General features: G+C 36.9%; 1 protein-coding gene across 6 annotated transcripts in view; it reads left to right on the top strand.

The window, feature by feature from the left end:
- Positions 1-15,927, top strand: part of klc1b (kinesin light chain 1b) — a 35,949-nt gene that overhangs the window by 3,492 nt on the left and 16,530 nt on the right. For 3 of the 6 annotated variants that reach the window (XM_055227323.1, XM_033979230.2, XM_055227325.1), the window contains exons 2-10: positions 5,580-5,850; positions 6,735-6,965; positions 9,050-9,131; positions 9,787-10,015; positions 10,466-10,553; positions 12,722-12,823; positions 13,674-13,847; positions 14,515-14,614; positions 15,828-15,880. In XM_055227323.1, the coding sequence (XP_055083298.1) occupies positions 5,602-5,850; positions 6,735-6,965; positions 9,050-9,131; positions 9,787-10,015; positions 10,466-10,553; positions 12,722-12,823; positions 13,674-13,847; positions 14,515-14,614; positions 15,828-15,880 (1,308 nt within the window). In that variant the 5' untranslated portion in view covers positions 5,580-5,601. Of the gene's footprint in view, positions 1-895; positions 1,099-5,579; positions 5,851-6,734; positions 6,966-9,049; positions 9,132-9,786; positions 10,016-10,465; positions 10,554-12,721; positions 12,824-13,673; positions 13,848-14,514; positions 14,615-15,827; positions 15,881-15,927 lie in introns of those variants that run through there. The other 3 variants (XM_055227321.1, XM_055227322.1, XM_055227324.1) reach the window with 3 other exon arrangements.

The following is a 15,927-nucleotide window of genomic DNA, read 5'->3' as shown; positions in this document are numbered from 1 at the left end:
TTTGCTCCTTTTGCACCATATTTGTCAGTTCAAATGTACTTTATATCACAGATAACCAGGATGCTTCCATTTATGATCAGTTTTTTCTTGGGTGTTTAAATGTTATGTTTAGAAAATAGTCATGTCTTTGTAAATGAAGAATTTGAGGCTTGGCATGTGACTGTATTTTGTTTACAATGTTTTTTACATGAGCTTTAAGATCCCATGTCACTAGTATAACTTTACGGTCTAAGTCTATATAGTTTAACTCTAGTCATGTGAGTCTCCCTGGGCAACTGAGCTGAGAACCTGGCCCACTGAGCCTCATTATCCAGCTAATTGAGAAAGTTCCAGTCCCGCATCTCTCCTCTACCTGAGTGAAAATAAAAAGCAAAAAAAAAAAGCTTACTTTAAAATTTTGATGTCTACAAAAGTGTACATAGGATTCTTGCATAAGTCAGTTCAGATTCCAGATTTCTTCTCTCAAATTGAAATGTGCACGCAGAACAGTGCAATTTGATTTTTATCTTTTTTTCACAAGCACTTCCAGAAGAATTGACAAATGGACTGAAATATAAACTGACAAACTAATAAAAGAATCACATTTCAGTACAAGTTTGTACAGATCTAAACTATAGGGTTTCCCATTTTCATGCAGAATAAGACGAGATATTTATTTTTTTTCCGATTCCATTGCAATTAATCCTGCAGTCGTAACAGAAGTCACCTAAATGAAATACTCTGTATCTAACTAACAGCCAAAGCACTATTTTTGCCTTTTATGTGAATATTGACTGAATGTACTGCCCCATTAGTTCTCTCTCTTCCTCCTCCCTCCTCCTTTACCTCCGCCTCTCTATGTCTGCATCTGTGGGCGGGACAGTCTTTTAGTCTATCCTTCTCTGTCGGGGTGCTCAGAAGGTCACATCATCGGGAACCGCTCCCATCTCAGTATTTCTCCTCTCTTCCTTTTTCCTGTTTTTCATTTTTATGGATTAGTGTCTCCTTTTATGACTGCACCAGGACATAATGGTTGAGGCATAATTTAATCCGCTGATGTGGATGCCAAGCAATGAGTGTTGGTGTGGTTCAACAAGCTGCAGCTAAAGTAGCATTAAGGTATGAAAGATTAATACAAGGAGGGATTCAGAGCAGGAAGTGACTGGTGCAGTAGCGTGAGAGCTCTTTTGAGAGGATAACTATAGAAAATGTTGGATTCTGTTTAGTTTAAGGCATGCTAGCTATCAACATATTAGCTCAGACTTATTTACTTATTACATTAAACAAGAGGACCGTTTTGAGTCTTTATGTAAGTGCAGTGGTGTGGTGCTTTTCTGGATGTTACAATATGTGCCTGAGATGCCAGTTGCTTAACAATATAAGATGGAGTATTTAAATCTAGTTTAATATATACTAGTTAATAAGATGCTAGTGCAGACTGTGTTCACTGCTTTATAGTTCATATTCTTGGTCCCTTTTCACTTTTTAAAATTGAATTTGATTGAGTCAACATGCAAATGAATCAAAACTTAATATTATGATAAATTGCTCATCTCAACAGCATATTCTTACTACTCTTCAAGCCCAACCATCAATTTTTGAATAATCTGTCCCAGCTTGGTTCTGGTTTGACCCTAGTTTAGACCAGATGTAAACTTTGGATTGATTCCAGTTTAGTCTTGGTCTAGTCCATGCTTAGGCCCAAGTTTAGTCCCAGCTTAGTTCCAATTTTGATGGTTTGATGGTTGATTTGATGGTTGAAACAGAATTGATGTTGTGGTCCTGATATTTCATGAAGTGCAGCTCCACAAGGTTGCTTCACAATGTTATAAAATTTTGATACCATCAGATTATATGCAGGTACCAAGTTGTTTTTTTGTTCTAAATCTCTGCAAGATTGAAGTCTTTTGAACATACACCAATGTAGAAAGACTTATAAGACTTGTGTATACATTTTAAGCTCTTGTTTAGCCCTTAACATTAGACGCTGCCCCTCGGCCCAGCCCCAGATAAGCTGAAGAAAATGGATGGATCTAATGTAAATTTTTCTGACAGAGATTGTGATAAGATTTGCAGTTTGTTTCTTGTTTTTTTTAATTGTTGCCATTGTGATTTATTCCATTCAAAATGCGATTTGATTGCGATTAACCTTACAACTCTACCGTTGTTACTGAGTTTATGTTTAGCTTTATGAATCATACTAACAGTAAATGTTAAAGATTAAAACAGACCAGTGTTTGAAGGTAAACATAGCTTTATCTCACCTTTTAACTCTCAGAAAACATTAACTTCAGATGAGGTTGTGTGAAGTGCCCAGGATACTAGAGTCTGTATTTGATCATGAAGATTAAAGTGTTTTTTTTCTACAGAGAGAGAGGCTGCAGCAGGTACCAGGCTGAATGAGGAAATCAAAGAGGACACTCAGAGCTTTGGTGCAATACAGAGAGAAGGGAATACTCAAAGCCAACTTCCTTTAGACAAAATTAAAGGTGTTCCAGGTTTATTTTGGGAGATCTGCTTCTTTGATTAATGAATTATGACTAGGCTTGTTTCTAAACCTTCATCAATTGTATGGGAAGGGATGAAAACAAGCCTTCTTTGGGTTTAGTTTAAGGTAATAAGGTTGTTGGTGTTGTTAATTGCTGTGGCATCTGTCGTAACTTTTCCTCAATCTGTAACCCGTTGATAACAAACCCTCGAACAGTTAATGGTGCACTGTGTAACTTTCTGGTTGCTGGTACGACATGCTTTTCTCCAGGGAAATGTTATTGCTTTGCCCAGAATGTTCCACAGTATGGCGATAAACCTTTATATTTATTCTATAGCAAGTGTTGTATTGCTTAAAAATATCTGGAAAAACATGCATTCTTACTGTGAGCGGGGTCGCCTCTCCACAGATTAGACCTGCATATCCTGCATATCTTTGTGAATGGATAAATATGTCTAATACTATACTGTGTGGAGCATATTAGTAACTTCAATATCAATAACAAACAAGTGGTGTGCCCTCCATAGAAAAAAAAAAAAGTTCTGCAGTTCACCTTTTAATTAAACCAGGTGTGACTTCTGGTCAGTCTCATTATTTTGTAAACACTCGGGGTGTGTCTAGACCTGTTTCAGCTTTTATCGAGAAGGGCCTCTCTAATAGATAGAAATATTGACAAAATACGCCAGACTAAACCAAATCACCTCACAAAATAAACCAATAAAAGGTCTATGGAGTGAACAACAACCCTCAGAGCTCAAATCAAATATAATCCTTACAATGAAGTGCTATAACACACATCTTGGTATATACGACATGTTTTTAAAGGTGATTTGTCTGAACATTGAGTATTTACCTAGTGGAAAATATATGTTATACTCTTTTTGTTCTTGTGTTCTGCACACAGGCAACAACCAGTTATTATGCTATTGAAACTATGGTGCAGTGGGTTTCCTTAGTGCAGTCACGAGCAGATAGCTGGAGGTTTTAACATTTAACATCTATATAAAGTAGTCAAAAGGACAAGATGTACATTCAGTGCTGTAGTGTAATATGTTTGCTCTTTTGATTAGAAAGGTCTGTGTGCGGATAAATATTGCAGTGTGTACAGACAGATGCAGCCGCAGCAGAGTCTGGGAGTGGCTGGTAAATTGTTGGTACATTTTTCAGATTGCGCTTGTAGCTATTATAGTCAGTCATTTCTTCATTTTAACCATTTGTCCCCTTTCATTTCTTTGTGTGTTTCAGTGGCGAACAGCAGTCTCAGGGTAGTGACATTTTAAGTTGGGGCCTGTGGAGATGTGATCCATTGAGTCATAGGTCAAGTCCAGACTGGGTGGAACAAAATAACACCGCAATTTTTTTGACCAGTGCAATAATTTTAAAATGACACGAAGGCGAGATTCAGTTTTCTGAGGATAACATGATATTTGGATACATGAAAAGAGACTAAGGGCAGGGCAATATGACATAACACATTTGAAAAACACATTAATAACCTTTGTTTTGTTTTTATATTGTACCAAATGGCTTTCCATATAATTTCCCTGAACATGAACGATACAAACTTGTCACATAACATAGAAAATAATCAAATATCTTCCGCCAAAGTCTGAGTTCTTTTCCAAACCACTTTTTTGCTTTTAGTGACAGAGGATTGGCTGTTGATCTTGTGATTAAAATGACCCCAGTATATCATTGGCCACCAGAAAATACTGAAAGAAAATACCCCATTGCACAACCTGATCAAGACTAAACCCATGTCTAACCCAAATGCAAATGAGACATGCACTGAACAGGGTGAGACCAGGAGGTAAACCAAAACTAGACCAGATCTGAACCAGGACCACTCAAAAAGTGACCAATCAAAGTCAAGACTCACTAGATCACAAGTTATATCAATACTGAAGAAGAGGTACACCAGATTAAATCAGAACTAAAGGGACTACCCAAAGATGAGACCAGACACCCATAAGATGCTTTCTTCTAAATAATTACTGTTTTCAGTGTTGCCATAATAAACCAATGATTTCACTGCACAGCTGTTCTTTTTATAACATTTTATTCTAGGTGTGTTTCTTGTTTCTTTCCCCCCCCCCCCAAACATTTATTTTTATATTTCAGTCTGGGTGTGTTCCTTGCTTTTATGGCGTCACTGTCTCCTCTGCCCCTGAGTGTGAGTGCAGCGCTGGCAGCAGAAGCTCGTCTCTGCAGCAGCTGTGAACGCACACTGCACAATCTGACTCACAAATGTGCTCTATTATTGTCCCTCTCAAACTGTGGAATAATGTCTCTGCGCTCAGCCATGCATACTGTAGGCGTGTTATAGCTCTTAGTTTGCATGTGGCCTTTTACAGCAGATAGACATAACAAGCTGTTGTATTGTACAGGAGTATCTGTTTCCTTATCTTACTGGGTGGCACTTAGTTTGATGCATTCATGGGAGCAATGCTGACGTAGCTCATTTAATATATTGAACAGTGATGAAACATGAGTTCATTTGCTTGTAATGGCTGTTGTGTCAATATGAATCATCCTGTGTACAGTGTCTTAGGCCAGTATTTTTTATTAGTGATTTTTAAGTATTCCAAGGATTTATGCACAGCAGTTGAAAGCGCTTGTTGTGAGTGTTAGTGGTGACTGGACAGTTTTAGGGATGCACCGATCTAGCTTTTAAAGACGCTGGTTAGTAGGACTTCTCTGTATATTTTTGTTGTTTTCGCACAATATCTTAATCATTTTGAATTTCTTCTTTAGTCTGAAGTAATAGAGCTTTGTGCCATCTTGTTTTTCAGATCTTATGTTTTGTACAAAGGATTCTGTCTTGTGACTTGTGTTAATACCTCTATTTAGTATTTTGTCTGGAAAATTACATGAAAGTGTGACTTTTTCTGTTTTATGCATGAAATTGTACAAATCATGAATGGTGTATGGATAGGTGAGTGGTACTGCCACATCTGCCACTACACTATCCCCCATGTAAAGCAGAGTTGATTGTGCCTTAAAAAAATGCTATGGCTATTATGTTATTTCCACACAAAAAAAATTATAAAAGTCAATGCTTTCCAAAAACAAGATAAGGAAAACACTCTCAGTCCCTGTTTTTTCCCTGTAGGTTTCCTTGAGCTCCAGAGAAGATGTCGACCATGGTGTACCCGCGTGAGGAGAAGTTGGAGAAGCTCTCTCAGGAGGAGATCATCTCCAACACAAAGCTGGTGATCCAGGGTCTGGAGGCTCTGAAGAATGAGCACAACTCCATCCTGCACAGCCTCCTGGAGACCATCAAGTGCCTGAAGAAGGATGAAGAGGCCAACCTGGTCCACGAGAAGTCAAGTCTGCTGCGCAAGTCTGTGGAGATGATCGAGCTGGGGCTGGGAGAGGCGCAGGTCAGAGCTCACATTCAGTACAAAAGTAGTTGGAATATAATGGTTAAATATTAAACATAGCATTCATTCAAAAGGATTGCAGAGATATAACGCCTTTTATTTAATGTTGAAAATCACAAGAAAGTATTATCAGTAGTATTGAGTCTATTCATTAGTATTGAAATTTTAGCATGGTAACAACACTGCACTAGTGATAAATGTATTCACCAGTAGTGATTCTGCAGCTCATGGGGAAGTTCAACAGCTCAACAAGTGTTTTTGCTAATGTATCTCTATGTATGTATGGCAATTTCCCCACTTAGGCTGTTTGTGTAGCTTTTGCCTATTTAGTAATTGGTTGCAACTATACCTATTCCACTGTCAGCTGTGTTTCCTGATACAGTTTTGTTGTATTCTACATCCACACCCCATATAAATTAAACTAAACTACTGATGAATATAGAGACACACTGTGATGGGAAATGCCAAAACTCAATCATCTTTTTCCCCCAATGAAACTAGATGAATGATAGAATTTTTCATCCTGTCTGTGATTACAAACACATTTAACATATGAAGTCCTCCACTTTCCACTATTCACTAAAGCTGGAAATAAACATGACTAGGACTAACTGTAGACTAGAACAGGACCAAACCAATTCAAGATTAAACTGATCTCAAACCAAAACAAACCCTGAAACTGCCCTATATCAACTTTAATAATAATAATTTTACACTGCATTGTCCCATAGTTCAGTCCTCCTTTCTATATTAAACCAGGTGATGATTGTGATTCATTCCAACACACTTCTCTAATCCCTCCTTCCTCTTCTCATTTTACTATATTCTCTTATCTCCAACTCTGTTCTAACCCTGCTCCCATGTCTTCTCTGTCTCTGCACCAGGTCATGATGGCTCTGTCCAACCATCTGAACGCAGTGGAGTCTGAAAAGCAGAAGTTGCGTGCTCAGGTGCGGAGGCTGTGTCAGGAGAACCAGTGGCTGAGGGATGAACTGGCCAACACCCAACAAAAACTGCAGAAGAGTGAGCAGAGCGTGGCCCAACTGGAGGAGGAGAAGAAGCACCTCGAGTTTATGAACCAGCTCAAGAAGTACGATGAAGATGTCTCGCCCACTGTAAGTAATGGGAAAGTTATGAGTTGTACAAGTTGGTTTTCACACAACATCACAATAGCTCAAAAAATTGCGATAGAAGTCTGTGTTTTTAATAGGTGAAATGTAGATATTTTGACTTGGTTTATTACAATCATCTCCACAATTTCAATGTCTTCTGTCAGAAAAAATAATTTCACCCAACCCCAGTGTAGTGTACTAACACACAGGCACAAATGTTATCAGGTGAAAGGACTTCTGAGGACCCAATACTTAGACCTGTTACGATAACAAATTTTGAAGTATGATATCTTGCGAGAGAGAACTACTTTATGCCACTAATTAATGCCACTCCCCTTCCCCTTCCCTTGGCTGCTCTGGCATGTCCAGGCCATCATTGTAAATAAGAATTTGTTCTTAATGTTTTGCCTGGTAAAATAAAGGTTAAATAAATAAATAAATAACTTAGATTTAAATAATGCTAAAGATGATCACAGTAAACCATTTTTAAATAGACTGTTTCATTAAAAGGCAAAAAAAGTACTCATGATAAATATTGAGGCTGAAAATATATTGTTCCATCATTCATATATTGAACGATAAGTGAAAGAAGTAATTATCGTGACCGGCCTATCAATACTCAACCAAAAATATAAAGTACCAGTGTATATGCCATTCAAAACGTATAACAGGATGCTTTGACTGCTTTAGTGAGGGAGCAGGGCACTCTAAGAACTGCATTTGTAAATGTGTGATATCAAATAAATATCAAAAGCCCTTTGTTCTCAGTTTGAAGCCAATGAAGACATGATGCCAAATGTTTGATTTATTGAGTCCCATATGACTGAGCTGTGAGAAGAAAGATTTCAGTCTTTCATTATAGAAGGCTTTGTTTTTCCTGGAAGTTTCATCTCAGGAAAAAATAAATATGTTGAACTAACACATTTAAAGTCCAAACTAGATTCAACAGCATTATTTTCCCCTCATTAGTACTGCAGCTGTTCTTGTTGACTTTTATCTGGATATCCTCCACATGCATTTAAATGTAATGTGATCTTAGAGATGAATGTTTGTGGTTTCCTGTTTCCTGGAAAGTCATTTTAAGGTAATGTGGATCCGGTGTTGATCCATGTTTGGACTAAATCTTCACATCATCTAAACAGAAAAAATGTCCACTATGGAAAAAAACGTCCACCAGAAATGCATGAAATTGATGTAATACCTTTGAAATATGACCAAACTGATGATAATATAATATAAACATAACATATATTTTGTACATATCTCCCAAGTGTGTGATAAAATCCTCACTTTTTGATGCTGAGTCGATAAATTGCCACTACACTTTTGTATAATGCCTTTTTTACATTTTTGGTCTACAATTTAAGATTACTTTCACATTTTTATTTTTTTTTTAAATATTATTAATTGCTTTACAGACTAAGAACATTAAAATCACAATACAAACAAATCAAAGCATAAATAATCATCATAGAATTAACATTAAAAGAGAAGAGTGCAGAATAAAAACCATATGCACAGCTAAACAGAACCGTTTTGAGCCTGAATTTAAACATTGTTGAATTAGAGGCCTGTCTCACATCTTCAGGAAGACTGTTCCAGGTTTTAGCTGCATAAAACTAAAATGCTGATTCCCCATGTTTAGTCCTGACTCTGGGCACCAGCAGGAGGCCGGTCGCTGAAGTCCTCAATGTGCAAGATGGTTCAAATGGCACTAACATGTCCGAGATGTACTTTGGTGTTAGACACAGTGCTACAACACTGTTAGCCACATTTCTGTCAAAAATGAATTGTTCCTAAACACTTAGACAGGCTTTCCTGTCTTGTAAAAACATAATCAAAATATTTATTAAAATTCAATAGGGTAATTTTGTGTTATAAATGCACTCAGATTGTGTCAGTGTGATTTTGTAAACATGAGTCACTGCCTCTTCACTGTCTCTGAGGAGGTTAGACATGTCGCTGTGAATTTGTGCATCATTTGTCAAACTTGTCATTGTTTGTTGTGTGAATAAGTTGGATAATAGCTCAGTGTCTTCATGTCTGTCAAAATAATTAATGGCCCTTTTTTCTGGTGTTTTCTGCAGCAGGAGGAGAAAGACAAAGAGACCCCCAAGGACTCACTGGACGACCTGTTCCCCAACGATGAAGAGGATCAGGGACAAGGAAGTATGAAAATTTACAGTATTTTTGGTAGCTGTCAAGATTAGTCAAACATGCATGATTTTAATTTGACCAACAACAAAAAATGAATACATTTTGACATGCTGAGAAAAAGTATTAACCACTATCCATATATGGTGGAATGCAATTTTCATCTTGGCTAACTTCTAAGCTTATATAGTATTTGTGCCATTTCCAAGTTATTACATAATGTACTGGTTTAATAGGAGTTAGGAAACGACACCCACTTTAACATGGGGTTGCATCCCTCTTTGTGCAAAACTCACTTAGACTTTTGAACATGCACTAAAGAGATGAGTATTTGGACCACCTTTAACTAACCTCCTTTTTTCATGCTTTATTTTTTATAAATATGTATCTTTTAATCTACAATGTAAATTACCCTTGTTTTATGTATACAGGGCAGATCAAGTTATTTGAATGTAATCTAAAACTCTACATTTGCTATGCCTGCATAAATGACCCTAACCCTATCTATGGTTTACTATCTATAATAACATAAATATATGGGTGCATTAGGCTTTCATAGACTTGACCTTGCTGCCACTGAGCTAAAGTTACTATATATGTAGGCAAAGCAGTAAATAGTAAAATTGGTAATTGTTTCCACTGCTAACATGTATTTCTATTGCCTTTACAGTGCAACATCAACACAACAGCGCGGCAGTGGCAGCAGCTCAGCAGGGGGGCTATGAGATCCCAGCCCGCCTCCGGACCCTCCATAACTTGGTGATCCAGTACGCCTCACAGGGCCGGTACGAGGTGGCAGTGCCCCTCTGCAAACAGGCCCTGGAGGATCTGGAGAAGACCTCTGGACACGACCACCCTGATGTGGCTACTATGCTCAATATCCTGGCTTTGGTCTACAGGTGGGGATTTTAGTTTTATTAACGGTTTTATTCACCCATTGTGTTTGATACCAGCAAATATAACCAACCCATGGCTTTCAAAGGGATGAAAAATGAGCACCGTAGTTGTCGTAGCAATTAATAGTCCAAAAATAATGGATTTTTTGCACTGTGAAAAGTACTCAAACCCAGGAAAAGCCTCTTTATTATAGTTACAAACAAAGGATGACACATATTGGCCAACATGGAAAGCAATAGTTAAAATAATTCTGGGGAAATTTGCATTTTAATTCAGACATTAATTCGATGAACCATACAGATTTTGAATTAAGTTATTTTTCCCAAGTAAAAAGGCAGAAAATAATTATAATCTTTTGAACATTGTTGACAGTTTACAGGTATAAGAACTGTTAAATTTCAGTCCATTTATTGATTGTGTATTGATTTTTTTGTCTTTTGTTTTTTGTGCAGAGATCAGAACAAATACAAAGAGGCGGCCCATCTGCTGAATGATGCTCTGTCCATCCGGGAGAAGACTCTCGGCAAAGACCACCCAGCGGTAAGTCTGCTCCTGTTTCCACGGCAACTATAGCATAATCTGATCATTGGAAATATCTGGTTCGATATAAGGCCTTTGACATGTATTGTTCTGTTATATAGTTATGAGATCTGGAAAAGATGTTTATTCCACCCAGAGGAAGTTGGTGGTTTTCCCTTAGAAAAATCTTTACATCTCATGACTGCTAGCCTCACTCCAGACCATAAATGCCAGTATTAGTTGTAATGTTTAGCACAAAAGGCAACAAAGGCAATCTGTTTAACCAGCCATTTGATACGTTGCATTTATTAGAGTTGTAACGTGCCTGTTCGATGAGCAACATGAGGCCAGGCTAATCTATAGAGCACAATTTGTACGCCAAATGTATTGACAATTACAGTAACATCATTTAAAAATTATTATTAAAAATTGGGTACATGTAAACTTAAAATCAAATGATGAGCTTTGTAAATGGTGGTAAATGGTTTATTTTTTTCATTTTATAGAATATTTTATTGAACTGGGGATAAGAATTGAGTCTTATTGAACCTGTTCATTAATATTCCTCTTATGGATTCCTAGTTGTTAAAAATGGGTGTCTTTATGTATCTAATTTTATAAACCGTAAGTGGAGGCTACATAATGAATAAAACTATAAGATGAAGCATATACATGCATATACAACTGCTTTTGATCCTCAGATAGCCCTCCCAGTTTCAGCGGGCCTATCGATTTTCAACTGTTCCGTTACCATGGAAACTTATGCATTTATGTGACCAGTTGAATGAGATTAGTGTCTATTTGGCGCTGCCTCATAATCCCTGAGGACTGGGTCAATAAAAATACTATAAGTGTTTCTGTTTTCCAGCTCCTGAGCATAAGACCAGAGGTTTAAACCAGCCAATCACAAATCACCTTTTCTGCCACACATAAAGCTATTAGAAATTAATTGCTCAGTTTCTATGATCAGAAATCCACAAATGTTCCATATTGTGCTGCCTTTTTGAGTCAATATTTTTCCCACAAACACTGATGGCTCTGTTGAGATGTGGTGTGTGGTGAAAATGGTGTTTTCTCTTGGACTTGAGGCTTGAGTTTGTTTTGATGTGAAGATAAAAACTGTGATTCTGAACAGAATACAAACAATAATCCCACAGTTCTATATAAATGTAAATGCAAAGTTGTGCATTTATTTAAAGGTACACTATGAACAAGTCATGTCACGTAGAGATGTTATTGCTTTACCTGGAATGTTCCACTGTATGGCATCAAACCTCCATCTTGCATGTATTCAATTATAGTCTTTTTTTTTTTTTTTTTTTTTCACAATAGTATCAAAACATGCATTATTGTGAGCAAGCTTGCCTCTCCACAAATCTGACCTGTCACTTGGCCTGGTGGCACAATCTGTTTGACTCCATTGAAATACATAAATTTAATGTCATACTGTGAAACTTTAACCTAAGCAATAACATCTCCACAGAGCCCAGACAAATGTTTCACTTGAATATTCTTTAGACCTAAATATCTGAAACTGATGCAATTACCAAGGCTGCAAAGGTTTAGTGAGTGGTTTGTCACAAGGATTTTGTAGATTTAAGATTGTACAAACACCAATACAAACACATGCTGAATCTAGTTTACTGATAAAATTCACCAAAGTCAAAAGGAGTTCATGACTTTCAGATGACGTCTGTGTAAGAGGAAACATTTGACTTGTTTATCAGCCTGGTTATTTGCTGAGTTTCAGATGTCACCATAACATTTTATAGGGTAATAATATTTAATACAGATGAGGAGCAGCTAATTTAATATTAACATTGATATCACATGTCATTTTTATGTTTTTCTGTTGTCACAAATTGGTAAATGCATTTTATGATCAAGATTGTTAAAAGTGTGATGGAATATATGAGCATAAAAGGCATATATTGATTTTTTTTTTTTTTTTTTTTTCTTACTGGAAAATTACTGGGTTAAATTTAACTGTCATTTAATTGTGCTGGATAAGTGGAAGAAACTGGATGGATGTGAATTTAATTATAATTTTACCTGCAAAACTTGATTGTGAATTTATTCTAAAGCTTGTAAAATACCACCATGTGATGTAACTCCCTCATAACATAAATGTATTGCACGTTTGATCTGTTCTTTCATTTATTTATCTATTACTTTTCTTTTGCTTTCAGGTTGCTGCGACACTGAACAACTTGGCTGTGCTGTACGGGAAGAGGGGGAAATACAAGGAAGCCGAGCCTTTGTGCAAGAGAGCTCTGGAGATCAGAGAGAAGGTAGGTTCCTGATCCACATAAGTGACAATTAGCCCTGAACAAATGAACTGTCTAAAATTACTGCTAAAATACTGTAGCAAGAGCGGCTAAAAATATCCAGGGTGAAAATGATCTGCTTAAATTGGCTGTGAGTTGTCGCCAGGGGATCTTCCTGTGTCAGAAAAGGTTTAATTGAGAGCAAAGGATGAAACGGAGGAGGCAGAGAGACAAGAGCAGTGAGGTTCAGTGAGATTGTTCCTGTAAATGTGTTTGTGTATTCAAGCATCGATTGGAGGATTTATAAGATCTGAAGAAGCAGCAAACAGGAACGCAGTACAGAGAGGGAAGAGACGTGAGCAGAAATCTAGATTTTTTTTTGAGCCGATACAAAAAATATTTGATCTGCTTCTGTGGCCAGTAACCGATATTTGCTGATACTGATTTAGCTTTTAAAATCCTCAGCAAGGCCCACAAATTTATCTTAAGTTGAAGTAAAAATCACTACTCACCTAATTAAAAAATTTATTTAATTGGAATATAAAATAACATAAAGCCAAATAACCCATATACCATTAGTTTGTTCAAAAAGGACAAAGACTATCAAATGAAGGTATTGACCAATACCAATATCAGCCGATGCCGATATTGGAGCCAGTATATTGCCCATGCCTATTTATAATTGTTTAAACGTTTGCATTGGGAGTTAAATATTTTGCTATGCTAAATTACAGCGGCTCTGTTTGCATTGCTCCCACCTAACTTCTATTGTCCATCATTCATGCTTATACATGAGGGGAAGTGTTTTTTCCTGTTGCTCTTGCCTTTTCCCTCTCCCAGCATCCATGTCCTTATAATGTCATTTTTTTCACAGGTTTTGGGGAAGGACCACCCGGATGTGGCCAAACAGCTGAACAACCTGGCTCTGCTGTGTCAGAACCAGGGCAAGTACGAGGAGGTGGAGTACTACTACTGCCGCGCACTGGAGATCTATGAGTGCAGGCTGGGACCAGACGACCCCAATGTGGCCAAGACCAAGAACAACCTGGTGAGGGGGTTAATATTTATTTGTTTTGTGCATTATGGTTAAAGTATCGAAAAAATTATGGATGTCAGGATTCACAAATTAAAATTGCGCATTACTGAAATAATACACAAATGCCATGGTAGAACAGTGATAAGAATGATCATTAATCCTTGGTACTTTTTTAAAATATTTTTTCTACAAACTAATCAGTATAATGATAAATATAATAAAATGCTGTTTCCCTTAACATGTCCAAACAAGAAAATGAGTTTAAAATGTAGTGACAAAAATATGGATGGCAATTAACAAATGTCATATTATTTATACAAGAAAATATCTGTTGAGAATTTTTCATTTCAAACCATGGTCTTTCTATGTCTGGCTTGATATATTGCAGTGGTCCGGAAAATAGCATATTTAGTCTCCATTTTCCAGTCTCTGCTTCTCGGTTTCCTCTTTCACTTCGATGACAGCGACATTTGTCATGATGCTCTGGAATCTCTGTGTGTCATTTTTTTCATTGGCTGCTGGTTTTACAGGAGGACCGCCCCAAGGGACACATGAGTCAAAGGATTCTTCTGATCTAATACTAAACTGCTACCCCCCTCTCTCTCCCTGTCCTTCTCCTCCTTCCCAATCTCTTCTCTACCACCCCTCTCTCCCTCTTCTGTCCATTTGTCATCCCCAGGCATCCTGCTTCCTCAAACAGGGCAAATACAAGGAGGCTGAGATCCTGTACAAAGAGATACTGACCCGCGCCCATGAGAAGGAGTTTGGCTCTGTGGATGGTAAGGAGTCAAATTAAACACATTCAAGGCAATTAGAAAAAGTTAATTGTTAGAGATGTCACATGAACACAGCCTATAACACTGTAAAGGGTTTAATATTGTGGTAATATTGGGATGGTGGGCACGTCAGATTCATATTGTCGACTTCACCTTTAAATAAAACTATTTTAATAATTGTTCATCTTATCTGGAATGTACCCACTCTGAATCATGCCACCATCTGAACTTTTGCATGTGCTTTAATCAAAATGGCAGACTAAACAACTTCATCAGTAACACTTTAATTATAAATATTCTATCTAGAAGCCTTCAATCAGTATAAATACATTTGTATGGTTAAAAATCTCAAAGTACAATAGAAAATAATGAATTGGCTAGTAAAAGAAAAAAAAATTAAATACATTTAAAATGATAAAAATGAAATAAAATTGCTGAACTGCTAGTCCATTATACAAATCTAATCTATTGCAGATCTTTCTAGTTCTTCCCAAAATTTTATCTCTCCTAGAATAATATTAACCCTTGCCCTCCATCTGAAACTTGACATCATCATACTTCATAATGTGAAGGCAACATGTTAAATGGTGGACATATTTTTTTTCTTTATTTTGCTGCAGTTATCTGATTATCCATAATGTATGTCTCCTAGCGAGCAGTGATGGGCAGACAGATCAAAAGTGGACCATTTTCTAAGCAGTGTTTGACCAGAAGACCCAGGGCTACAGAAGATATAATTAAAGATTTCCTCTGCTAATGTTAGGCTTTTTTCTGCTGCTTTTCTTGTTAAATGTGTCCTCTAAATGGTCAAGTTGGTGGTCAATACATGTATATATTTTTATCTTTGGTTAATTTAAGTTAATCAGTGTAGTAACTTATCACATTTCTATTCTATTTCTATTTACATAGCCTAGCCTAGACAATGCCTTTACGATATTTTGTTTGTTTTTAATCTAAAATTGGGTATAGAACGGACATTATCCTTTATCTTGCATATTGTTTTTAATTTTAGCCATAGCCATGTTTGGTTCATAGTTCATGTTTGTTATGGCTTGTTCCAATTTTTAATTTCAATGTTGATTTCCAGTTCATCTTGTTGTAATGCCACTCTTAGGTCTTTTATCTCAGCTGTAACAAATATATTTCAGTCATTTCAATATTGTTTTGAGCTGTAAACTGGTTTCTTTGTACAAACCTTTTATATTTGTGTCTTTAGCTGAAAATAAGCCCATTTGGATGCACGCAGAGGAGCGTGAGGAGATGAGCAAGGTAAAGCGTGTTCTACTGTAGACATTTTTCAATCTGTATTTAAATAA

This window comes from Periophthalmus magnuspinnatus, chromosome 15 (genome assembly GCF_009829125.3).
Source record: "Periophthalmus magnuspinnatus isolate fPerMag1 chromosome 15, fPerMag1.2.pri, whole genome shotgun sequence".
NCBI classification, from domain to species: Eukaryota; Metazoa; Chordata; class Actinopteri; order Gobiiformes; family Gobiidae; genus Periophthalmus; species Periophthalmus magnuspinnatus.
The sequence above is the reverse complement of the archived record's forward strand: the minus strand, read 5'-3'. Positions and strand labels throughout refer to the sequence as shown.